The 25,259-nt window shown below is 40.9% G+C and overlaps 1 protein-coding gene across 1 annotated transcript in view; it reads left to right on the top strand.

Annotated features, from left to right (window-relative positions):
- Positions 1 to 131: 131 nt before the first annotated feature.
- Positions 132 to 25,259, top strand: part of myo15aa (myosin XVAa) — a gene marked incomplete at both ends in the record, with an annotated part of 29,729 nt that continues 4,601 nt past the window's right edge. Inside the window, 50 exons of the mRNA XM_080510917.1 lie at positions 132 to 214; positions 529 to 592; positions 721 to 830; positions 1,001 to 1,075; positions 2,337 to 2,427; positions 3,040 to 3,143; positions 3,266 to 3,329; positions 3,422 to 3,535; positions 3,631 to 3,792; positions 4,742 to 4,855; positions 7,969 to 8,027; positions 8,446 to 8,569; positions 9,198 to 9,293; positions 9,448 to 9,579; positions 9,669 to 9,794; positions 9,973 to 10,050; positions 10,183 to 10,340; positions 10,430 to 10,475; positions 10,559 to 10,683; positions 10,840 to 10,957; positions 11,114 to 11,289; positions 11,456 to 11,540; positions 11,685 to 11,738; positions 12,486 to 12,567; positions 12,987 to 13,117; positions 13,259 to 13,354; positions 13,928 to 14,163; positions 14,277 to 14,467; positions 14,668 to 14,740; positions 14,922 to 15,113; positions 15,343 to 15,452; positions 15,606 to 15,697; positions 16,799 to 16,931; positions 19,136 to 19,200; positions 19,526 to 19,663; positions 19,749 to 19,809; positions 20,119 to 20,269; positions 20,405 to 20,492; positions 20,586 to 20,694; positions 20,820 to 20,935; positions 21,137 to 21,196; positions 21,516 to 21,591; positions 21,740 to 21,855; positions 21,960 to 22,078; positions 22,582 to 22,723; positions 23,246 to 23,357; positions 23,504 to 23,578; positions 23,809 to 24,011; positions 24,287 to 24,411; positions 24,529 to 24,592. Of these exons, the coding sequence (XP_080367043.1) occupies positions 132 to 214; positions 529 to 592; positions 721 to 830; positions 1,001 to 1,075; positions 2,337 to 2,427; positions 3,040 to 3,143; positions 3,266 to 3,329; positions 3,422 to 3,535; positions 3,631 to 3,792; positions 4,742 to 4,855; positions 7,969 to 8,027; positions 8,446 to 8,569; positions 9,198 to 9,293; positions 9,448 to 9,579; positions 9,669 to 9,794; positions 9,973 to 10,050; positions 10,183 to 10,340; positions 10,430 to 10,475; positions 10,559 to 10,683; positions 10,840 to 10,957; positions 11,114 to 11,289; positions 11,456 to 11,540; positions 11,685 to 11,738; positions 12,486 to 12,567; positions 12,987 to 13,117; positions 13,259 to 13,354; positions 13,928 to 14,163; positions 14,277 to 14,467; positions 14,668 to 14,740; positions 14,922 to 15,113; positions 15,343 to 15,452; positions 15,606 to 15,697; positions 16,799 to 16,931; positions 19,136 to 19,200; positions 19,526 to 19,663; positions 19,749 to 19,809; positions 20,119 to 20,269; positions 20,405 to 20,492; positions 20,586 to 20,694; positions 20,820 to 20,935; positions 21,137 to 21,196; positions 21,516 to 21,591; positions 21,740 to 21,855; positions 21,960 to 22,078; positions 22,582 to 22,723; positions 23,246 to 23,357; positions 23,504 to 23,578; positions 23,809 to 24,011; positions 24,287 to 24,411; positions 24,529 to 24,592 (5,514 nt within the window). The remainder of the gene's footprint in view (positions 215 to 528; positions 593 to 720; positions 831 to 1,000; positions 1,076 to 2,336; positions 2,428 to 3,039; positions 3,144 to 3,265; positions 3,330 to 3,421; positions 3,536 to 3,630; positions 3,793 to 4,741; positions 4,856 to 7,968; positions 8,028 to 8,445; positions 8,570 to 9,197; positions 9,294 to 9,447; positions 9,580 to 9,668; positions 9,795 to 9,972; positions 10,051 to 10,182; positions 10,341 to 10,429; positions 10,476 to 10,558; positions 10,684 to 10,839; positions 10,958 to 11,113; positions 11,290 to 11,455; positions 11,541 to 11,684; positions 11,739 to 12,485; positions 12,568 to 12,986; positions 13,118 to 13,258; positions 13,355 to 13,927; positions 14,164 to 14,276; positions 14,468 to 14,667; positions 14,741 to 14,921; positions 15,114 to 15,342; positions 15,453 to 15,605; positions 15,698 to 16,798; positions 16,932 to 19,135; positions 19,201 to 19,525; positions 19,664 to 19,748; positions 19,810 to 20,118; positions 20,270 to 20,404; positions 20,493 to 20,585; positions 20,695 to 20,819; positions 20,936 to 21,136; positions 21,197 to 21,515; positions 21,592 to 21,739; positions 21,856 to 21,959; positions 22,079 to 22,581; positions 22,724 to 23,245; positions 23,358 to 23,503; positions 23,579 to 23,808; positions 24,012 to 24,286; positions 24,412 to 24,528; positions 24,593 to 25,259) is intronic.

Here is a 25,259-nt window from a genome sequence, read left to right as displayed (position 1 = left end):
CTGTGTGTGTGTGTGTGTGTGTGTGCGTGTGTGTGTGTGTGTGTGTGTGTGTGTGTGTGTGTGTGTGTGTGTGTGTGTGTGTGTGTGTGTGTGTGTGTGTGTGTGTGCGTGCGTGCGTGAGAATGTTTTAGATGTATTCAATAAGAAGCTTGTCTAATGTGACTCACCGGGAACAAAGAGAAGAAGATGGTGTAGAAGATATGACACAGCTGGAGTAAGTCAAAGAACAATCACACAATTTCCAGTGAAGTCCACACAGTCGTACATTGCACAACAAGGCAACCATGGTTCAAATTATCTTATGGAAGCTGCATGTTCTCCATAATTATCTATAGGTTTATTCTGAGTATTCCAATTTTAATAATAATTGTAATAATTGTCCTCAGGTGTAACTGTGTGGAGGTGTACCCTATTTTAGATCCACTGTTCGTGAGGTTTTGATCCAGCCCTTTGGTGATGTAATGGCATGCAATTGTAGGTATTTTACCTTGTTATAATGCATAATTCAGTTCTGTTGCTTGTTTCCAGGGAGATGCATGAAGGAGCTGTTCTGCTAAATATGAGAAAAAGGTTTGAAAGAGAGCTTATATATGTAAGTGTACAATACCCAAATTACATGTGTGTTTGTCAGCGTTGTGATTCTTAAATACAGAGTTGTTCAACTCTGACCTCTTTATCTCTTTATTTCACCACCCCCACGCCCCCACTTCTGTTCTTCAGACGTACATCGGTAGTATTCTGGTCTCTGTAAACCCCTACAAGTTGTACAACATCTATGGCACGGACGTGGTGCTGCTCTACAAGGGTCGTGCACTTGGGGAAAATCCTCCGTAAGTCACATATGAACTCGTACAGTGCAGACAGTGAGTTGAAATTGATGACAAAAGTCAGTGAATCCATGCTGAAAAGCATTGACAGAGAATTAAAGAATGGAAGTTATTTTCTTCGGTGCAGTTGTCTCACACAAGGTCTGATAACTTGATGCATTTTTGTTTTTCAGGCATTTGTTTGCCATAGCAAATGCTGCTCATTCCACATTGATGGATGCCAAACACAATCAAGTCATAATAATAAGGTAAGAGGCTTTCCATCTCACAGTTTAAATGTTCGATTTAATTCACAGTATGTGTCACATGGTTGTAGTTGCCAGCATTTCATCAAAATCTTTCAAGGTGCAACTTTGTGTGGTCTTGTTGTATTAATCTTAAGCCTTAAGACAGACCCATCCCACACGTCTGTCACGTTCCCCCTAGTTCATCAGCAGTGCAAGGCGCTGTGTCAGAAAAGCTCTTTAAGAGGAACAAGACACACTCACCAATACATTTTTAACAACTGGAAGCATGCACTGGCAGTTCTCACGTTAAACCTGCGTAATGCATCCACAACCTTGCGCATACGCTGGCGTGCGCTCTTTGAAACAATCACATAATACACTAAGCGCACCCACTCACTCCCACACACCTGGAACACTCTACCCGAGCTCGGAAGGAGACACCTGTAAGGAAAGCCCAGCCAGGTCTGGGCCAGGCGCAGATAGTGTTTCTGAAGCGTGTGTGTGTGTGTGTGTGTGTGTGTGTGTGTGTGTGTGTGTGTGTGTGTGTGTGTGTGTGTGTGTGTGTGTCTAAATGCACAAACTTGGTTTGTGTGTTTGTGTGTGTCAGTGAGTGCATGTTGAGGGGTAACTGAGGTCTGGTGTACAGTGACCAGGTTTTTAGCTAAGCGGCGTGTGAGCTGAAACCTTATGCTGGAATGTGGTCGAGGTGCTGGTGTCCCTAAATACACACACAATTGCACACACAATTGCACACACACACTGCCCAGCTTTGGCCAAGCTTACACAATAATGGTATTTAGTCCAAAGCGGTTGGCAGCGGTAAAGTGCTGGATGTGTGCACGGGTGTTTGTGTGAGACTGTTGCAGGTGGTGTAACGCAAACGCGGGAACTGAGGCTTTGCCCACTGCAAGATTAGCCTGGTCTCCCATCACTCAGTCATTTAAGCCAAAAAGTCCACATGTGCCAGCAGTGGGGTGAAAAGGATCAAATAATGGCCACTCTAAGTGATTAATAAAACTAGACTGTTAGTGAGTTTCTCCTGGGACTGAAATTAACAGTGGAATTTACAAAATTTGGCTGATAAGAAAACAGATTCTTGAGGTATGTCAGAACACTGTTCTATAATAATATCATTTTGAATATATGTATATTTGATTTGCAAAGACAGTGCGTGATCTCTGAAGGTCGTTTTACATTTTTTTTTTTTTTATCAAAGGTTTTCAACAGATTTCTTCAAATGAATTGCTTGTGACCAGTGAGTGTCTTTTTTTCTGTATTTCAGTGGGGAAAGTGGGTCTGGAAAAACAGAAGCCACCAAGCTCGTCCTTCGCTACCTGGCAGCAGTACACCACAAATGCAATCTTGCACAACAGGTATGCACACTTGCATGTACGCACGCACACACATGCACACACGCGCACACAATAATCCCTTTTAAACTCAGGTGTACCTATCAATTGTCCGGCTCTAAACTTAACAGTAACCTAACCCCAGCCAACATCAAAACATGTCTTTACCTCACCATGTATTACTGTCTGATATGGGGACATTGTTACCAATAGGTTAGTATCACACACACATATCCCTGTACGTATGTTTGCACATGCACTTTTCTATTTTTAATGATGACTTATGGCTCCTTGCATCTTCTCTTCTGTGTCTTTTGTGGCTCTCCTACGGAGCAGATTGAGGTAGTGGGTTTTTCATGCATGTTTTGTGCTTTACATTTTACACATTCTTGGCCATAGGAATAAAAAATTGTTGGGTTTTGTTATTTGGTGTGATGATATGCTTTTGAGTAATGAATATCCTCACAAACCATTCATAAGATTCAAAAAAATCTTTTTTTTTTGTCTGATATAGATTTTTTTGTTCGTATGATTTGATTGAAATTATGATCCAGTACATTGCAGTAAGTGAAATAACCAAACCATATCAGTGACCAGCCTGATATAAGTTGCGTTTTTCCTCTGTTTAAATGATAGATACTTGAGGCAGCTCCTCTGCTGGAGTCTTTTGGAAATGCCAAAACTGTACGAAATGATAATTCCAGTCGCTTTGGGAAATACATAGAGGTCTTTCTGGAGGAGTGAGTATGACATGAAATTATAAACACATTTTTGGAGGCTGTTCTCATCTCACTTCAATCTCATCTTACGTATGTTCTTGTTTTTGTCTTTTCTTCTGTTGCTTTTTTTTTTTTCCATACAGTGGTGTGATTAGCGGTGCCATAACCTCTCAGTATCTGCTGGAAAAGTCCCGTATTGTCTTCCAGGTGTGACTTACAGATAAGTGCATTGTCTTAAACATCCTTTCTTTTTTGTTTGTTTGTGGACATGCTGGGGTAAATCTCTGCTTCTACTTTAGGCCAAAGATGAAAGGAACTACCACATCTTCTACGAGATGCTGGCAGGTCTTCCTTCTCAGCAGAAACAGGCTTTCTATTTGCAGGAAGCTGAGACCTACTATTACCTCAACCAGGTAGACGTTAAATATGAACACCGTGTGCAGTAAAATGTCCCTTCGGAGATGGCTGCACAAACTACTGTTTCAACCCTCTCCTTTTCTCTGCACAGGGAGGTGATTGTGGGATCATGGGAAAGAACGATGGAGAGGATTTCCTACGTCTGTGTTCTGCCATGGAAACCCTTCGCTTCACCCCAGACGACCAGTCAGCCATTTTTCGAGTGCTCTCGTCCATCCTGCACGTGGGGAATGTCTATTTTAACAAACATGAGGTATAATGAGGCTCTTTTTTTTTTTTTTTTAATTGATCAACAATATAGTAGAAACTGTCTTTAAATACCTTGTAAAGTGAGATAATGTCTGAGGTTATGTCTTTTTTTTTTTTTTTTTACATTTCTATGTTATCTAATTCAGAACAAAACAGAAAATTACCATTAGTGTCCATTCATGCTCAGCACATTCTTTATTTAGGCTATACTTTAATCACCCTAAATATTCACTTAGTAAATAAATGTCAACAGCACAATGACAAATAAAAAGCAGCAACAATGACAACAACAGTGGTAGCGTAGTGGTTTGAGTGCTGTGTTGATTTTGCACGTTCAATTAGCGCACAACACAAAGCAAGTATCCATTTAGTGTGTTTGCCTTCAAGAATATGGAATATCAGACGAATCTTCGAAAATATGCAAAAATATTGAGAGCAATGGATGCTAACAACTAAAACTACAACAAAAAATGTTTTTACTGATTCAAAAAGTGGTGCCAACCACCTCAGACATCAGCAAATAAGCTGATGTTATAGTGATGACAAGCTGACTTGACATAAGTTTTGCTTGCAAGGTTTATTATGACATATTTTCTGTTAAATTAGATTTTTTTTGTCAGATCATCCACTTGATTGTTTTTTTCTTCTTTTTTTTCTAAGTTCAGATTGATTTGATTGATACCATTTCCAGAACATGTTTCCTGTGTAAGGGGACCTAATGCTCACACACTGTCTTTTAAACACTCCTGTTTGCACCACATGAGGTCACTCGTGATTCTTTGTAAAATGTGCAAACTGAGAGCACAATCCAGTAATGTGAGCATGCAATTTAGCACTCTCCATGCATGGCCTTTGTAAATCAGGACCTTTGACGTGTTTTGTTTTTTTTGTTCCTTGCATGACGGACAAATGGTATAAATGTTCATTTCATTTATTTCTCCTTTGCAATGCAGGCTGAAGGCCAAGAGGTGGCATCAGTGGTGAGCGCTCAGGAGATCCGAGTGGTTGCGGAGCTGCTGCAGATCTCACCAGAAGGACTGCAGAAAGCCATCACTTTCAAAGTCACAGTCAGTGTCCAAGCATGTGGTAGTGTGCATGAATGTTGACATCTCCACAAAACAAAACAAAACAAAAAACACACAAAAAAAAATCATGTCACAGTTAAAGTCCTTCCTGGATTGGCTGAGAGTTCACTTCCAATACATTGGCCACTGAGCTCAGCCTTATGTTGACAGACAGGTACCGCGGCTGTATGCCAGCATCTCCGTCTTGCTTACACACATGTAGTTACATTAAAGGCATTGTATTAGCCTCAGTGTCACTTACTCAGACACAAAGGAGACACGTGTTGATCCCACACACAGAGTGGAAGAAAGAAAGACAGGAGAGGGGTGAAATGCTGCCACTGATGCACCTGGATAGTTGCCTTGTCTGCCTGTCTTCCTTTAGTGGCCTATTGAATCATTATAGCGGTTTAGTAAGTAATTAATCGTGTGTCCTCTTTGGTGAGTGAGAAACATTATATCTGATTGCTGGAGCATTACAAGTGGAGGAGACCGGTTTAATAGTGGAAGAAGTTTCGACATTCTGACTTATTAATTGAGTGAAATATTTCTGAGGTTGTCCTTGTTTTATCTGCATTTTGCTTATTTCTTTGTGTTTTTAATGTTTGATTTATGTCTTCTTTGTTTATGATGGTCACACATCAATTTCCCTGATGGGAAAATAAAACTCCTGTTGGTTTTTTTTCTTTTTCTTTTTCTTTTTCTAGATTAGGCATCCAACTCACTACAAGGTAATAAATGGCTCCATTAGTTTATCTTTATCTAATTTAGGGTGACTTTTTAGCTTCTTTTAATTAGATTCAAACCGAGAAAAAAATATATGTTAGAAAATAGTAGGAAGTCTAAGGAGTGTTTGAGTCGCAAAAAAATGCTAGTGCGGTAAATCGAACATATTTTATTGTAATTTAAATGAGGTGGACAAAAGAAAAGAGACTATATGAGTGTCTCAGCCTGTACAATAATAAGTAAACCACAAGTTTAAAGCACATGTAATGACTGTGGATTTTGGTTAGACACAAACTACATCTGATTCTAACATTGTGACAATTATTTATATTACAAAAAAAGCACATCTTTCTTACATTTACCAAGGCATTACGCTATGACTACTCCATTTGGTTGAGGGTACTAAATTGAGATTATAATATACACAATCATTTAATTTTTTTAAATAGCAATTAGTTGTTTTTTTAATGTTGCTTTCTTTCCTGCTAATCAATGTCTGGATTTCTGCTTGGTATCATAAAAACACTTAGTAGCTGTGATTTATTATCTGCTTCTGTTTCAGTTTGGTAACATAGTCATTGTGTAACTGCAGCTTTGAATTTAAACGTGGCTCATCTGGAATACATCTACAATCATCTACAATATGCAGGCACTCAACAGTACTTGAAAATTAATGCATATTTATAAAAGTGTGTTATTTTAGATAACAATATTTCTCACTATGAAAGCTTCCTTTTGTTTTCAATCTATAGGTATAAGTATATATCTTCAGCTAGTACCTTGAAGTACGACCTGCAAGTTTAATATTTTGTGTTGTTTTTGCAATAATTTCAGTTTTAGTAGTTGTAGTTTCTATCTTCAATACATAATATAAAGCCTCTATTGGAGTTCTCTGCTCTGTGGATTTTTCGTCTCCGGGTCACACAATATACTCAGGCTTCAGAGCGTAATTTCCTTCATGATGAATAAAAACGAAAGAATAGTCAGCCCTGAGCATTCTTTAGAGCATTGTTGTTCTAAATTACAACCTTCAGAAGGAATCTCACATTCGATCAATCACCAAACACCATACCTCTTGAGTTCTCCAGACTAACTTTAGGACGTAATAAGACAAAAACAAATTCTAACTGCATCTTCCCTTGTGCCTCCTTCAGATCCTTTTATCATACTTAATCATGGAAAAAGAAAATCTATATTCATTCTTCATGAAGTAAGGAAAATACAAATCCGTTCAAAGTCCAAGAATAAAAGCCCAAATGGAAATCCGACCAAGTATGATTCATTTTTGTGTCAGCACTTCCCAGTTCCCCAAACAGCAGTTCCAGATGTCCCTGTGCAGCAGTTCCTTTGCTGTTTGATTGACATCGTACAACATGGAAATCCTCAAAAATATCCTTATTTCTCACGAGTGAATTCCCTCTCATGTTGCTTATCCTTCTTCATCCATATTCTTTCATGCGTCAGTCTCTGACTGGGCAACAGCTCGTCCCTCCGACCGCTTCAGGGGGCTTTTTCACTTGTCCTGTGATGCTTCTGACAGACAACGGAGGTGACGAGGCCAAATAAGAGAGACTTGAGAATACATTAGAAGTACATTTAATCATGGCACACCTTATATCGTCTACATACACGCGCTCTTATACACAATGCAAGAGCCCTTAGTAGAATTGAATTTCTAATTATAAAGGTGCCCATGTAACCGGAGAGGAGCCCGTCGTACCCATTCACTTCCTCTCCGTGCGTGCGTGTGTGCGTGTGTGTGTGATAACCACTTGCGTTGAGACAAGAGTATCTCAAGTCTCAAAGCATGCTCTATCTGGTCAGACATCAAGTCTCCGACTGTCACGTCAGTGAATAACAAGGTGGAAGGAGAGGAAGGAGAAAAGCAAAGAGGACTGAGGGATAGAGTGAATAAAGAGAAAGAAGATACACAGGCAAGGCACTAATTGGGAATAAGAGTAAAGGTGGGGGAAATGATATGACAAAAAAAAATTAAGATTGTATCTTTCTCTACCAGTTTAACAACAAAGGAAAACTTTTAATTACTTTTCTTATAAAAACTTTGCCCGTTGTTTCTCCGAGCTTGTCGTACAGCTCTTGGTGCCCGAGTTACACATTCATTCTCTGAAAAACATGTCTTCAGGCCTTGTCGACACCCTGGGCACCTACCAATAAAAATAAAGACAATTAACTTTCATACAGCAATTGTCAGTAGTTGTAATGGATGATACTTTTTTACAATTTGTATTTATATATTATAGTTTTTTTGTGTGTGACAGATGTCAATGAATCATGTTTTGTCACCATGATTGTTTGTTTTCCTGAATATTAATAGTTTTTTGTTACGCTAAAGTCTAAACTGTGTTTGTTTTCTGTTTTTGCCTACACAGGAGACCATGCGGGACAAAATCTACACTCCTCTGACTGTAGAAAGTGCTGTTGATGCCAGGTAGGAGACGAGACAACTATATAAAATGTACTGCTTCAAAAATCAGCCATGCATTCATCTTCTCTCCTGCTGGGATCACAGCGGCAGTGTAGAGAGTATAGAAAGATACAATCCGACCGGTGGGTTCTTCGGCTGTTCTTTAGGCCTCCCCACAGTTGTCTGAATGTGTGGACGATGGATCACAATCCTTTAAAAAAAAGGCCTCAAGCTATTTTAAATCCTCCACCTGAGAAAGCGCCCTCCCACCAGTCCTGGTCCTATATTATTGATAATATATCCTGAAACAGAAACTGCAGATTTGTTTCCATCTTCATCCATGAAAAGCTCAAGCCATATCAGTCTATGTTCATATCAGTCAAATGTCTAGAAATTTAATATTTCTCGCTCTCTGTCCACCACACGATTCTTTGTTCTCCAGAGATGCAATTGCCAAGATCTTGTACTCGCTGCTCTTCCACTGGTTGACAGAGAGGATCAATGCTCAGGTCTACCCTCGCCAACACACTCTCTCCATCTCTATCCTGGACATTTATGGATTTGAGGTGAGAAAAAAATATTTTCAATAAATCCTATTGCTTCAAAGGTAGTACTGCTTGAACCAAGTACAAAACGTATAGCAGCTGAAAATGTGATAATAGCTTGCAAGTATACGTGCAAGTACACTCTACAGTTTTGTATGTAGAGGTACATTTAGAAAGCTCTGTTTTCCTCACTTTGAAGTTTCACTTATTCAATTTTTTTTTCAATACTTTCTGGCTCCATACAGATTTTTTTCATTTGGTGAAAAGTAGAAAAATCTTCTCTTTTGGTAATAAAAGTTGCAGATTAGTGTGCTTGACGTATTTGCATTAGCTGTCAGAACAAATACAGATTATGACCATTAGAGGGAGACACACACCCGGAACATGGGAAGTCATCCTTTCCACTTTTTCATCACTTTCTTGTATTACACAGCAGAGAGACACAACTGGATTTTCATTGTTTGGGACATGAAAAATGCAGTGTGTGTGTGTGTGTGTGTGTGTGTGTGTGTGTGTGTGTGTGTGTGTGTGTGTGTGTGTGTGTGTGTGTGTGTGTGTGTGTGTGTGTGTGTGTGTGTGTGTGTGTGTGTGTGTGTGTGTGTGTGTGTGTGTGTGTGTGTGTGTGTGTGTGTGTGTTGGGGAGCAACAGGACCTGGCCTTTAACAGCTTTGAGCAGCTTTGCATCAATTATGCAAACGAGTACCTGCAATTCTTCTTCAACCGGATTGTATTCAGAGAAGAGCAGGTGAGTCCAGATCACACCTGCCAGATCAGACGTGCATGCACACACACACTGACACACTCACAGACACGCGCGCACACAGATAAATTACAGATGTTTTATAATTACAAACATTATAGTTGATAAACTTCAAGCGATGCAATGACTAAATCTGCAGGAGGAGTACAGCAGGGAACAGATCCCTTGGCAGGACATCAACTTCAATGACAACCAGCCCTGCATTGACCTCATTGCAGCAAAGCCTCATGGGATACTGAGGATTCTGGATGACCAGAGCAGTTTCCCTCAGGTGAGGAAAGGAGGATCAACAGAGTACACCTGTCATGAACACAGATGAGAATAGTACATGTTACTGAGAGTCAGAAAATGTCTCACCAGGCAACAGATCACACTTTTCTTCAAAAGTGTCACTATCACCATGGCAACAACCCCCTGTATCTGAAGCCAAAGATGCCCCTCCCAGAGTTCACCATCAAGCACTTTGCTGGTCGGGTCAACTATCAGGTATTGAGCTCCTCAGTGCTTAAGGCCTACTGTTAAAATGTCATAGAAAGGCCTGCTTGTTTGTCAGAATTAAGATAAAGATTCATCCTTCAGTATTTTTGTTCATACCTATTACCAGATGAATGCACTGAGGTCATAAACAAGCCAAAATGGTCATATTAATAATCTTTTCATTCAGGTTTACAAGTTCTTGGACAAAAATTACGACCAAGTCCGACAGGATGTCCTGGATCTGTTCATCCAGAGCAAAAACAAAGTGAGTGGAGACAAGGTCCCTCGAATTTGGAATACTTAATGCACATGATGCAAAAAAAACAAAACAAAAAAGCAGCTGAAGGCATAAGTGTCAATGCTCTTTGTGAATGTGTCGATTTATGTGTATGCACAGATGGTCTCGAACCTCTTCCTAGTTCACGCAGAGGTCACGGGTCAGCGGAGAGGAGGACACATGAGGAAGAGCAGTACAGTCACCAGAAAATACCAAGCACCGACCGTCAGCAACAAGTTCCAGCAGTCCCTGTTTGAGCTGGTGGAGAAGATGGAGAGGTGTGTTTTGTCCTCTTGCTGCAGACCACAGTTTACAATGCTTATACACTGATTCCTTTTCACTCACATGTTTGTCTTGTATTCTTCAGGTGCAATCCTTTTTTTGTTCGCTGCATTAAGCCAAATAACATGAAGGTAGATCTTTGCACCGTCAGCATTTATGATCATTGACAGACATGTCAGCCTGATGTTTCTGAGACGATACGTTGTGTGGTCAGCAACCAGGTGTGCTTGAGGACGACCTGGTGAGCAGCCAGCTGCGACACTCTGGGGTCCTGGAGACCATCAGGATCCGCAGGGAGGGATATCCCATCCGAATGCCATTCTACGCCTTCCTATTCAGGTAACACACGCAGTGATTGAATCCATCCAATGTAACCTTCCCTGTGCCCTAAAGTAAACATTTGTGAATCATCCGTAAGGCTTATTTTGCACTTGTGCACTCTTTTGTTGTGTTTTGTTTTTTTTCCATATGCATGTAAATATGTTCCATTGTCAGATACAAATCCCTGGTGGGGATACAACAGCTTCCAGTAGCAAATGGAGAGAACTGTGTCACACTGCTCAGCAAACTGTGTCCCCTCCGACCAGGATTGTACCATGTTGGAGTCACAAAGGTGAGACGTTAAAGATGATCTCCAGTACAATCCAAACACACTGCTTATCGATTTTTTTTAACACGAAATTAGGATGCCACTGATTTGATGTTGCTACTCTCTATCATTGATGCATATCTGTGTGTGTGTGTGTGTGTGTGTGCGCGCGCTTACCAGTTGTTTCTGAAGGAGGACATCTACCAGCTTTTGGAGTGTAAACGAGAACGTTCCCGCCAACTTGCCGCACTCACCCTGCAGCGTTACACCCGCATGTTCTTCGTCAGGAAGCGCTACGTTTCTTTTCGCTACAAAATCATCAGGTTTCAGGCACACTGCAGAGGATTCCTCGTCAGGTAAGAACTCAGGTCAAATCTCAGTGAACTGTATTCAATGAGGGCCAGATTTGAGTGTGTAAAATCTCCCAAGACCCATCAGCTGTTTAAATACACGTGTGTGAATTGTGTGTTTGTGAGCAACGGACAGCCAGACTAAAATTGAAGTTTATTTTCTACCTTTTAGGAAGCACTATGTAAAAATGAGGCAGAGTCTGGTCCAGTTCCGCTCTCTCGTCCACATGTATGTGAACCGCAAGCAGTACATCAAGGTACATGGAGTTTTCTTTTCAACGTTCTATTTTCGAGAAGTTTCTCTATTTGTATGATGTAGCTGTAGATCAGTCAGATTTGTTTCTGTGTGCTTTAACATCTTTTACACATCGGCAAACACGATTTCTGTGTCATGTTGGCAGATTAAGTTTGAAGCTCAGAGAAGAGCAGAAGAGGAACGGCGGAAGAGGGAGATGGTAAGGAGGAGATCGTTTGGACCGTCATAACGAGCATGTTCTTGGACTGCCAGAATCAGCTGACATAAGATGTTTAAAAAAAAAAAAGCCCACACACCTCCTGATCACGATTCAGCAACTGACATCAACGTTAAACTGCACTAAACTCAAGCCACCACAGATTAATGTCTCCTTTTATTTTGGTCGTCGGTCAACAACAGAGAGACAGACAGTTGAACACAGTCACATTCGCAGTTTTCGGTTATCGTCGATTTTGGCCTGTCTTTGGACGGAATCGAGTGTCTGTAGAAAACAGGAAGAACATGCAAACTCCACACAAAAAGGCCTCGACTGAAACACTTCACCTTCTGGCTGTGAGGCAGGAGTACTAACCACGGCAATACTATAGTACACTCATACTTCCATGAAAAAGGATGTAAGAATGAAATGTATTTTGGGGTCGGGTTCAATAGTGGCTTTTCTGGAATTACACATATTCCCTTTTGATTTCTACCTCATTTGAAATGAGAAACACAACAATGGTATATTAGTCACACTCCACAGTAGAAAAGAAAATAGAAAGAAATGTGCTTATATAATGACAACCTTTAGGGTTATTTGTAATAAAAATGTATAAAATACTGGTGAGGTTTTCTCACAGTGTGGCTGACACAATTTAGGCACGTTTATTTTGTCTCCTGTTTGAAATAAAGATCGTCTGAATGCAGTTTCACTTCTCAGATTAATTAAAAATAGTCCCTGTTCCAGGAGCTGACCAGGCGGGAGGTGGTGAATGTCACACACTTGGTGATCCCTGCAGAACTGGGTACTTTACTCCAGGCAGCAGGAGGTGTGTAAATGTCTTTCTGTCCTCCACTATAAGTGCTCATCACAAGGTGCATTAATGTACCAAAGGTCTGACGGCTTCTCGCATAGATCTTTGAATATGTCTCCTCTCATCAGCGCTCACAGCGTCAAATTTAGAAGTGACTGAAACACTCCTGACACAGAGAGACATGAGTGGCATCAGTGAATAAATAAAGCAGTCCATGAATAGATAATGACTTTTTTTATGTTGTGATTGCAAAGTTCTAAAACATTTGTGTGATATGTGTCTCCACAGTAAGTAAAAAACCTGTATAAGGGGGTCAACTACTTTCATATTTGTTATTTTTGTGTTATTTTCTTGTCGTAACATATATTAAAGGACTTTCAGGGATGTGAATTTAGTCTGATTGCTCATTCTCTCTTCTGTGTTTGTCTGTTCAGTCCGCAGGGAGCTGCACTCAGACTGTTTGGCTCTGCTGCAAACTCCCCATATCAAGGAAGAGGGTCAACTCACTCTACCCCTGGACATCAACAACTACCCTTTCTATCGCTATGTCCAGATCTACTTCAGGGTGAGATGTGCAAACTCAAGTATGCTTCATGGAAAGCAAACCGCTTGAAACTTGCTTTGTAACAGCCCATATATGTGTCTCAGTATGCATCCCGAAGTTTAAAGTTGATTGGATGAAACAAACTGTAAATATTCTCTGTAGGAGCCAAAGTTTGGGATGTTGATGGCCCCTCTGGAGTGGCCACTGACCCGACTGGAAGAGGATCTGAGACCTGAGGCTCTGGAAGTTTTTATCATGGTAAACTTTTTTTAATTAACCTTAGTTTTGAACAGTGACAGGGTTTCCAATAGTTAATCCAGTTACATTGGCATTGTCATTGCCAAGCCAAACCTATGTCTCTATCATGTTATAATTTCATAAACAAGTAAGCTGGGATTGATTAGGTTTGGGATGGGATTCACTGTTCATTATTTTCTTTATCTCTCCCAGGTCATGACGACATGCTTATACTAGTACCACAGGGCTGGTCCATGTGCAGTTTGTCAGAACATCACTATATAAAAGCATAAAAACTACAACTAGGTAATCAAAGGGATGCAGTTTTACTAAATCAATGTAGCCCGGATCAGTCCTGCGCAACATTTAGGTAGCAATTACTGCATACTAACTGAAAAACAGTCAAAAACAGGGATGCTGTAAGAATGTAGTAAATCTATCAATCCACTAAAAAGGAACCTTATTCAATGCTAATTTTAATATTCTTATTATCAAGTGATTGCTTGTCCTGTGAGACTGTTTATTATATTTAACAGATTGATGCTACATAATTGATAATTGACTTTACTCTCGTTTACACTTTTGCTTCTTCAGGTGTTGCGCTTCATGGGGGACCCTCACCTGAACGGAGCCCAGGAAAACATGTTTGGAAATTACATTATCCAAAGGGGTTTGTCATCTCCTGGGTTGCGAGATGAGATCCTCGCTCAGGTTGTTAACCAGGTGTGGAGGAATGTAAACATTGACAATGCAGAGAGAGGTTGGCTGCTGCTGTTGGCATGTGTCTGCAGCTTTAGCCCTTCCCCTAAAATGGACAAATATCTGTTGAAGTAAGAAATCCTCCGTCGTATCTGTGAACATATGTCACACAACACAGACGGTCACTGGATTGTACAAAGAAAATACATAGAAATGTCTTACGTGAATTTCCTTTACTGTCCAGGTTTGTGTCTGACCATGCTCCCGCTGGTGCTCAGGCTCTGCTGCAGCACAGACTCATCCAAGCCAATCAAAAGATACAGATTGGCTCGGGCTCTGCAGCTGAGACTGCTCGGACCTATCCGCTGTCACTCCTCGAGTGGACAGCCAATCGAAAAAAAGCTAACATGGTGTTGCACGTGCACTGTTTGGATGGTGAGATAGAGCTTGACTTTTCGACATTGCATCGTACCTTTTCAAGGTCCTGCCCCTTTGCTCTACCTAGAAATGTAGTTTTGTCCTACTGATTTGCTAAAATATTACATATAAAACGAAATATTGGCAGATTTCAGAAATATAACCGAAACAAAGCGTTTAAAGTGTTGGATGTTGGTTTTTTTTGTTTTTTTGTGCAGGAGGGTCATTCCTGTGTCCGGTCCATTCCTGGACCAGTGGAGAGGATTTAGCTGGAGACATCCTGCGTCACAGGTGCTTTTTATTTATTCAGAAAATACCATGACTTTGTAAATGCATTTATTATAAATTGGTCTTAAAATTCTCTTTCATAACCAGACTTTTTTTTTTTAACCTCTTGGTATTAATGGTTACAAAAGATTGCCAGAGCAACATTGTGTCACAAGCATTTGGTCAATTTTACGCATCCTTATAGGGGGGTGTCTGACTGGTGGAAGGGGAGTTCGATTCTGATGAGGGAGCAAGGCCAGTGGGTGGAGTTAGCCGGTCACGACTATGTCATGGACCTGATTGCCGACCTTGAGCTCCCTGTGGACTTCCCGAAGCAAAAGAGTTACTTCATCATCAGCTCTGACAACCCAACTCGAGTCAGAGCCAATGCTAGCCTGTCAGTGTGCAGAACCCCCAACACACACACACACACACACACGCACACACACACACACACACACACACACACACACACACACACACACACACACACACACACACACACACACACACACACACACACACACACACACACACACACACACACACACACACACACACACACACACCATCAGCACGTACAGAGCGTACCATCAAGCAGTAACCCACTCGTCTCCTCTCCTCAGTACCTTGTTTGGCAGTGGCTTTGACTCAGATGAGGAGCTTCCTTCTTCCTTTCCTCACAGTGGGAGGCCAGCCTACAGTCTGCCCGACTCTGATGGATACTTCAGCCATGGTACACAAACACACAATTACATCTGAAGGTTCTCAACAAAATGGTCCCTTTTCTATTTAATAAACCGGATGTCTCGGATTTTGTGGAAATGATCTACTTTGGCAAGTATGGAACATGCTTCAATCTTTTTGACTTTTTCTTTGTGCTCAGTAGAGTCGGATGCACTCAGTGACGGCCAGACTCAGAGAGGGATGGACCGCTACCTGGACAGTCTGTTTGATCCAGTGCTGTCTGACGGCAGCATAGTGAGTGATCACATTTTTTTAACCACAAACTGCATTGTTTTAACCAAACATTTTCTTTTTACACTGTCAGCTGGGATAGGCTTCTGCCCTCTGTGACCCCCGAAAGTGGGCAAAGAAGATGGATGGAATGTTGTTTTCTTAAATTATTATATGATCGCGAGACTTTTGATTGCGATTTATTTGTCAAATCATTTATCAAATGAAAAATTGGAGAATTGACAATATTTTTCTAGTCCAAATCAAGTCAAATCAAAACATATCCGATAAAGATCAATGTCATTGTAGTAAATTGAGCAAATAAAAATAGTTCCATTCAGACAGAAATGATCCGTAGCCTTCGTTCTGAATTGCATACACATGCTTCCTCCACGTCACCCACCACGTGAGTGCGAATGGAGTTGAGTGATGATCGATGGATGGAACATGTGATCCGCCTTTTCTGTTTGGGTATGAATGGGGCAGACAGGGGGGTGATTAGGTTACTGAGCGATCTACCGTATTGAACGTACCAGTAGGCAGTGATATAAACTCCTCTGAGGGAAATGTGTCACGGACAGCTCTGCAGTTTGGTTTTTCATTTTGGGAAATAGCAGCTTTGTTGAATCCGGTGCATTTTCGGCTTTGACTTGTATCCTCCCAACATATTATGCAAAGACAAAATATTTTGCTGCATTTTTGAAATATTTGTCAACATTTTCTTCAGTATTGCCTGTAGTACTGACCCTGAGGGTATGTGCTCAATATTGAAGCTATGTTTTTTTTTTCTTGCTTTCTGTTATTGGTATTAGATTTCCTCCATGTATCACTGTATTTTGTTGTATTCTATCTGTTGTGTCTTAATATTTATGTTGCCAACTTACTACTTTCTATGTGTTTTGTGTGTGCATGTGTGCTGGTGCATGTCGTACACTTTGTACGGTACTTCCTGGGGAGTATTCAGTTCCTGCTGCTCTAACTCAGTCAGAGAGGGTCTGAACCAATACACTACACTCCCTCCCTCCCTCCCTCTCTCTTTTGCATTTTGTCAGTCTTCAAGGTCTCTTCCAATCTCTCACCGTCTGCACTCATTGTTTTCTCCACCTCCTCCCTTCTGCTCACCAGGATATGGAAAAGGCTGGAAGTTTGTCAGCAAGGATGAAGGGAGGAGGAGGTATAGGCACCCCAGGTGGAGGAAGAGAAGAGGGTGGTCAAATGGCTCGCAGCCGGCCTTATCCGCCGGGAATACATCCAGGAGGTAAAACATTGGAGTGGCGTGTGCTTCCTTGTTATGAGTCAGTGCCGATTATCTGTCTCTCTGTGGAGTTTTAGTCTTAATTACTTCCAACTGCATTTTGGTGTTAGTCTTTTTTTTTTTTTCAATTTTGTTTGTGATTTTTGTTTTCTTTTTAATCCTTGTCCCTCCTGACATTAATAATTAATGTTCTTCTGAAGCCTTGCTATTATTCTCCGGTTGACAGGTACTTGTGGCCTCTTTCTCACCTTTATAACCTTCACCGAAAGCTGCAAACACAACAAAGTTTTAAATGTTGGGATTATTATATGTGTAGATGTATAATACATCTCTACCTATTCGGTAAGCAACTAAAAGGGAAACATCTGATATGTCCAATACATTAATAAAAGGATATTATTTGATTACAAAGAGAGAAGCAAAAGGAACGAAGAAGCTGTAGGTGCATTAACATGTTAGTTTTATCGTTCAGCGACAATGAAAAGGACAGAGGTTTAAAGGTTCAGATGCTACAGTTCACCACGCTTAACCATTTAGAGGCTGTAATGAGCAGTCTGGCCTCATGGATAATGCATGAATAGCCATTCACTGTAACCACACATGACTCCTTTACCCTCTGTGGGCACCTGCCACTCCAATTCTTCCACCTGCAGCACACATACTATTATCACTCTCCACCCAGAACCCAACCATGTAATAGAGTTTGTCGCTGCAGGTGTATTTGTGAATGTACACAACTTAGAGGTAAAACTTAGATTCTGTATTCAATAATGCACACCTGTTTTCTACTTTTGGAAAAAGGACACAACTTTTACCAAGCATCTGAATGTGTAGAATATGTTCATGTTGTGCATCATGCTAATAACATATTAAACTCATAACTTCAACCTGATTACTCATGCCCAATGTATATTAGAGAGAGTAGCAGTTGCGATGCCAGAAATGCTGCATTACTGTGAATACTGTCTTATTTTTGATTGACGTAGTTTTGCAATCTTTGCAGGATACAAAAAAGTCCATTCGAATATAATGTGATATGTTGTCTGCCAATTCGCACCAAGGGTTTTCACCCAAACATTCATTTCACCCAATGCACCATAAAGTGGGACTATCAAGATCAAATAATGAAAATCAAAACCCAAAACTTTATTTATGCAAAAAAATCCACCTCTTTGCTGCTATGTTTTGAACAAAGCTGATTCACATAATGAAAATGTCAACATTTCAAGCATTTAAATGTTTTTAATGACAGCAACAAGTTAGTGGATCATCCAGTGCTTTACATTCTATGATTAGTTGATTAAACCATTGATGTCAAATTTCACATTTAAAGACAATTCTGCAGTTTTTGAAAATGTGATAACTTCATGGTGTGGCTAGAGGAAAGTCAATGCTGTGTGGAAGAAATTACATCGACCAAATATTCCTATTTGTGAATTCAGCAATAATAAATGATGATCTTGGTCAGCCTGGTTGGGGACACTCTTCTATTTCGGTCCATTGAAACAAACAGTGGCACGCCAACAGTGACACTGGTACTGACTGACTTTAACCATCTCCCCTGCCTGCTGTTCCTCAAGCGGTGCCAGTGCTTCCAGTAGCAGGCGGAATGATGCCTCCCATCCCGGCCATGCCAATCCCGTCCCACCACCATCATCTCGAACAACAGCAACGGCAAGAAGAAGAACAGCAACAACAATACCACCAATACAACCGGCCACAACACCCCTACCACTACCAGACTTCTTTTGCAACCCCTCCAGCCACTCGCGTGGCGCCAACCCCATCTCCCACTCGCACCCCTGCTGCTGCCCCAACAACTGCCCCCACTGCCGATAGAGATACAGACGTAGCGTCCCATTTCACTGGTGTCCCCGGTCTGCCGGGGGTGCCGTCACTTCCGGCCACATCTATGGTTCCGGGCTTGCCTGTGATGACAGGCGTGCCAGGTACAGAAAAAAGTGTGCCTTAGGTTTTCCAGCATGTTTGGCCTGAAGCATGCGGGCATGACGGGTTTAACAGTGTGCTACATTTGGATCAGACATGTCAAAGGTTGATGTAGTTTCTTATAGGTTTTTTTTTTTAAGATTGCAAAGGTGTTTTTTGTTTTTTTTGTTTTTTTTGTTTTTTTTCCCAGAATACTGTGTGTATATTTACTGCTGCTTAATCTTGCATCATCTCACTGTTGAATTGTTTATGTACTCTAGGATCGGAGCAGGCTATGCTGACTCAGCAACAACAGGCTATCATCAACCAGCAAGCTATCATTCTGGTCAGGCCCTTTTTTCTTACAACCTGATTACCACTGTAACTGTTAACTGATGTATAATTACATTTACAGAATGGGGATATATTCAAACATATTAGTAGCCAGAATGATCAAATATTGCAGACCTGTAGCTGCAACATTCAACTTTTACAGCTCATCGCTGATGAGCTGGTCAATTGACATAAAATTAATCTGTGCATTTATATATTTAAAAATGTATATTAGGTGTGCTTGTTTTTTTCTGACATGAAGGAATTATATGGTGACATAAGGGAGAAATATGTTGTATAAATACACTGCACTGTCTGACTGTGTGCTCCTGATACAGGCCCAACAGATGACCATGCAGGCCATTGCAATCCAGCAGCAGATGTTGTCCTCATTCCCCCCTGTGGCTCCGGCTCCACAGTCACCACCCACTCATCATCACACACACTTGCCACAGCGCTCACACACACCCAGTCCTGTGAGTGAACGTACGCAAACAGTTTGCCATCGATGGAGGGAGCTGCAAGCATCCAAACCCATTTCTTCTTCTTGTTTCTGTGCAGACCAAAGAGAGTGGGGAGCCTCAGCACAAATCCCACTCTGCCTCTGTTCAGCGGAAAACAAGTATGTTGCCTTCGCTGCATGGTGTTAATGTAACAATTATACTTGAGCTCCAGGCAATGATTTAATAAGTGGTGTCTCTGACTCAAAAGGAAATGGAAAGAAAAATGTTGACACATTGCTACATGGTGATTTGAGGTTTAAAATAAGACCAAATCCAATCAAAAGTCAAGAGTATAGTAATTGTGAGTAAGTCTATCACATTGAGGGGTTAACCTTGCCCGGTGCTGGGTTACAGGGTGAAGATACCAACTGTGAACCACAATATCCCCACTTCTACTGTTTTTGTTGTAACAATAAAACATATTTCAGGTTCAACACGCAGGCCTCCTCCCGAAGACGTGACCCGATCCAGCGTGAGCCACACTGAGCACGTTGAGCCGAGCCACGACATCAAAGACATCATCAAACAGCATCAGCCTGCAGGAACAACATCTTCTACTGGGCTTTCTAATGCACAGCGGTAACACACACACAAACACACAAACACACACACACAAACACACACACACACTGGGACACAATGATGATGCCTTCAATCCATGTTATTGCACTTTTTTTTTTCTAATGATTTGAACTTTTGTACTTTCAATAAAAGTGACGGAAAGATGTTTGGGCGGAAGCCAGATCCTCATGACGAAGCGATGGAAATTCTGAAAGATCAAATGGCTAACCCACCACAACCGGTACACATAACACGGGTGCACCCGCACGCATACACAGCTCCACACACAGTCGCGCTTACCCACAATTCTATTCAATCTATTTCCATGTGTCAGTCTCAGAGAAAGTCTCAGCCTAAAGAAGAAGGGGGAGTCAAGGTCACCAAGACAGCTAAGCCTCGCTCCACAGCCCTCACCAGCTCCATCGGCCCGGCTCCTCCTCCAGGTGAACGTCTCATTCACATTGCATGAGTGCCCATGAAGCTGACTGGAAGGGGGGGGGGGGGGTTCCCGAAAATTTGGCAAACATTCTTCACTCCAATGAGAATCTTCATGAATGTGTGTTTTTAGTCTCCAGAGAGTTGCCAGTCGAGGAGGAGATCATTCAGACTCAACTCCACAGCAGGACCAGCGATGAATATTACACTTACTCCAATGTCCCGTGGAAACTCTACATGAGAAAAGAGGTGTGTCATTTTCATTCAATTTCCATTTTGTTGAACAAAACTATAACCATTTTAAATGGAAATGCAAAAGTCTGTCCAATTCAAAGCTTTATTCTTTTTCCTCTTTAATGTACATTTTTTTAAATTACTTTCTGCTATTGAAGGTCAGGGGGAGCTGAAGTCAATCTCAATTTCTATTCCTCTGTAACTCATTGTTCACAGGTTTTCTACCCCAAAGAGACTTTCAACAATCCGTTGATCCTCGACCTAATCTTCAGACAGGTTGGGTTATGAATTACTTATTACTTATATATTGGATATCCAATAAGTTGTTTTCAGATTTGTTTCAAATTAATTTGCTTATGTTTTCATTAAACTTCTAAATAGGTAATCTGTGCTTCACTGTAGCAGGGAAGTTGGGTCATTTTGGTGGTGTAGTGTTCTGAGATGATTACAAACATCTAAATGCAAAGTGAAGTGCAAAATGCCCTTTATTTACATTTAACAATCCAGGAGATTACTTTTATGTTATTTATTATCTTGGCTTCTACCTTGTTGTGAACTCTCAAATATCAACTTTTGATTAATATTCCTTTTGCAGGTCCTACACGACACTTTCTCTGAGGCTTGCATCCGAATTACCCAGGAGGAGAGGCAGAAGATGAAGACCATGTTTGGTAAAAAAAACATAATAAAATACACTCCCTGAAGAGCTTTAGTCTTTGGGTTTGTTGTTGGCTTGTTAAATGTGTTTTAATGAAGTTTTACTTGCATTTATGAGAGCGTCTCGATTTGCTAACAGCTCTTGTTTTGCCGTCTTGACAGCGGACAACAAAGTGGATCCAGTTTCAGGGACACATGATGAAAATGTGAAGAAGAAGGTGGTGATCATGGCCAGAGACTTGTGGGAGATTTATTTCTCCCGCCTCTTTCCAGCGTCTGTGAGTTTTTCTGAACATTACGATTGAAGTTATCCTCAATCAGATTCAGCCTTTTTTGTTTTTGTTCATATGTGTGCGCGCGTGTGTGTGTGTGTGTTTTACAGGGCAGTGTGGGGACAGGAGTGCAGGTATTGTCCGTGTCTCATAAAGGTATCAAGCTGCTGAAGATGGTGAAGAGCAGCTCCTCTGCTTCAGACTACTTCAGAGTGCTGAGGCCGTACAGGTGAGCCCTGTAGAAATGACTCATGTCTTCAGCTGAAACACAATAAAAAGAATAATGACTTGTTGGACTGGGGCAAGACCTAATATTTATATGGTCAGGAATTCTCAATAGCTTTGAGTTACTATTGCATGCGTGTATTCATTGCAAGACACAAGCAAAGGTCAAATATTTTTGAATTGATCTGAACGTTGGGCAAATATTTGGTGAGTATTGTACATTATGCATACAAAATCCTTACAAATATAGCCAATTCGAGCATGCGCCACCTTTTTGCAACAGTTGTTTGACAATTACAAAGTACAAATTCTTGAATGCCGTTCAGTGAAAATTATTTTCTCGCAATTTTGTGTCTTCAGTTAGTCAAAGTACTGCGACCAAGTAAGAGAGATTCTCTCGGTACTGTTGAAATCCACCGTGAGGCTTTCTCTGATACTCTAGGTAATCTGTGTTGAACTCCATGAACTGTGACTCTGAAGTTGACATCCTGGTTTGACACTGCGCAGCTACTCGGACATCCTGTTTGTGTCTATCCCGTCCAAGAACATGCTGGAGTTCAATCTGACCAATGAGAAGCTGATCCTGTTCTCCGCCAAGGCCCCACAGGTCAAACACATGATCGACTACTTCCTCACAGAGCTCAAAAAGGTCAGAGAAGCATGATTGTGGAGCAGGAATAAGGACCCGTTTAATGTGTATGATGTCAATACAAATGCAGGCGCTCTTCATTGGTTCCCTGTCGGCTTCAGATTGATTGAGATTGTTTTTAATGGTTCTTCGAGAGGACTTGCTTTTCCCAATATATATTACCCCTGTTTTCATAGTTTATTAGTATTCATATTTTTATTTCTACATTTGTTAATTTTAGTATTCTTCCTCCATGTGTATTTATTTGATCTCTTTTTTCTCTTTTCTACTAAATAGTTTTATGCCACAGGTTTTGGAGGTTTTTCTCAATCCATACTCAAATAAATGTTAAATGCTTTTCATGATTAAAAAGAGAACATATACACGACAAAATATATCATTTTAAAGTGAACCCAGCCCACCTGTCTAATCCTACTATGAATTATACAGACAAAGAATTGTGATCATAATTTCTTGGCTCGCACGTCCTCTGGTTGTGTGCCTATCATAGTTTGCAGTGCTAATGTGTTGTATTGCTGTCAGGACTCTGAGTATGTGGTGGCGGTGAGAAATTACATCACAGAGGACAGAAACATGCTCAGCTTTCACAAAGGAGACATCCTCAGACTGCAGCACATGGACGGGCTGGAGGCCGGTGAGATGCTTGTCACCATCACACACACTGCAAATTACTATCAAACCAAGTGGAGTTCATACTTAAATGTTTGAATTTCCTCCTTACGTGAAGCGTGTTTTTTCTTATTTTTGCTTCATGCAGTTACTGTGTGTATTTGTATTCAGGTAAACATTATGGCTGCGTTGTGAGAAAGAAGGTCATGCTCCTGGAGGAGCTAAAAAGAGACACTGCTGAGTTTGGTGGGTGATTCTCTGCTTTGCGTGTGTTTTCGTCAGGGGCCTTTATGCTGTTTCTTTACATCTTTTTAGCTGCTCTGTTTGAATGAGTAGTGTTTCACCTTCTTCGTTCTACAGTTGAACACATTATTTCTTAGTGTATTATATAGTATAGAGGATTTATGCATGTAGCATTGAGACACGCACCTACTGATGTATATCAGAAAGTATTTGTTTTGTGTGTGTCCTTCTAGGTTGGCGGTTCGGGGCTGTGTACGGGAAGTCGGGTGTGTTTCCCAGTGAGTACGTCCGTCCAGTGGCTGCACCAGACTTCCTCCTTCTACCTCCAGATCGTGTGGAGCCACGAGACAGACACGGACGCGTCGCCGCCTCGGCCGCTGTTGCCGTTGCGATGGGTTCTGCGGTAGCTGCTCATGAGCTTGACATTTCTACCGAGGTGCCAAGAAAGATGATTCTATTTGAACATTTACAGACTGTTGTTCACAAAATGTGCTTATTTGAACTTGAACTCCACAACAGTGTCTGAATGATACGCTTAATCAACAGAGTTCAGCTGGAAAATAAACCCACATACATTGAGTTTACGTAGCACACGTTGGAAAGTTTTGGTCTGCAGAAATGGAAGATTGTTTGGATAATTACAGTGTTGGTATTCATTTAACTGGTATACTTGCTTGGGGTCTTTCTGTGCTGTGGGTGTTTGTGTAACAGGTTGTAAATGAGATGTACGGGGACAGCCCGGGCATCGAACTTGATGATCTCCCTCTACACAGCAGCCAGTACCACATGGTTGAGTTTGCCAAGAAATACTTCAGAGAAGCACAGAAGAGCAGAAGGTCAGTCGCACATACAATATACAACAAAATGCAGAAACGTCTTAATTTAAAACTCAGAGAGTCAGATAGTTAAATCAAGTGTATGATGACTGACTGCTGTCTGCATTTTCTCTGCAGTGATCAGAAAGCTAAAAAAGGGAAAGAGGGCAGAGACCCTGTTGACATGGTCAAATTTTCTAAGGTAATGCAACAATTACATCTTTACATAACCATTATTTAATACTTTTTTGTTCCAGCAAACATTTTTTTGCCCGATGCGCTTTTTAAAATTGAGTTGGACACTTCTCACTAAAATAGCACCATTTCACATAAATGATATATTTTTCATTAAAAATATATACTCACTATGGCATTAGCCTTACTGATCATTTGCCCGTTGTACTGATCCATTAGTCTTAGTGCATTTTTTGACCTAGTACTGAGGTTACCAAAAAAGACGAAGAATAGAAAAGCTCAGTGGAGATCCAGTATGATCTATAAAATATATTCATCATTAACAACTGATGGAGTCAGAACTTAAAAAGTTTCCTCAGAGAGGAAAGTCCTTATTGGCCTTTTTTGGTGAAGATTCTCTGACTGTCAAGTATAGTTAACAATGGTGTCTACTGTCTGGCTTTTGATGATGGTTATATTTATGGTTTTTCCCAGATTCATTCATCATATTTGTAGTATCTCGGGATCTTGCGTGCATTTACACATCGTCCAAACCTTTTTATAATTTGTTGTTTTCAAATACATAAATATAGATAATCAATATTAAAAAAGTCCCAAACATATTTTGCCAGGTAGCGGAAGTTGTTTTTAAAATCTCTTTTCAATACTTTGTAGTAGATTGGAGAAGGAATACA

Source organism: Blennius ocellaris (genome assembly GCF_963422515.1).
Source record: "Blennius ocellaris genome assembly, chromosome: 16".
Taxonomy (NCBI): Eukaryota; Metazoa; Chordata; class Actinopteri; order Blenniiformes; family Blenniidae; genus Blennius; species Blennius ocellaris.
The sequence above is the reverse complement of the archived record's forward strand: the minus strand, read 5'-3'. Positions and strand labels throughout refer to the sequence as shown.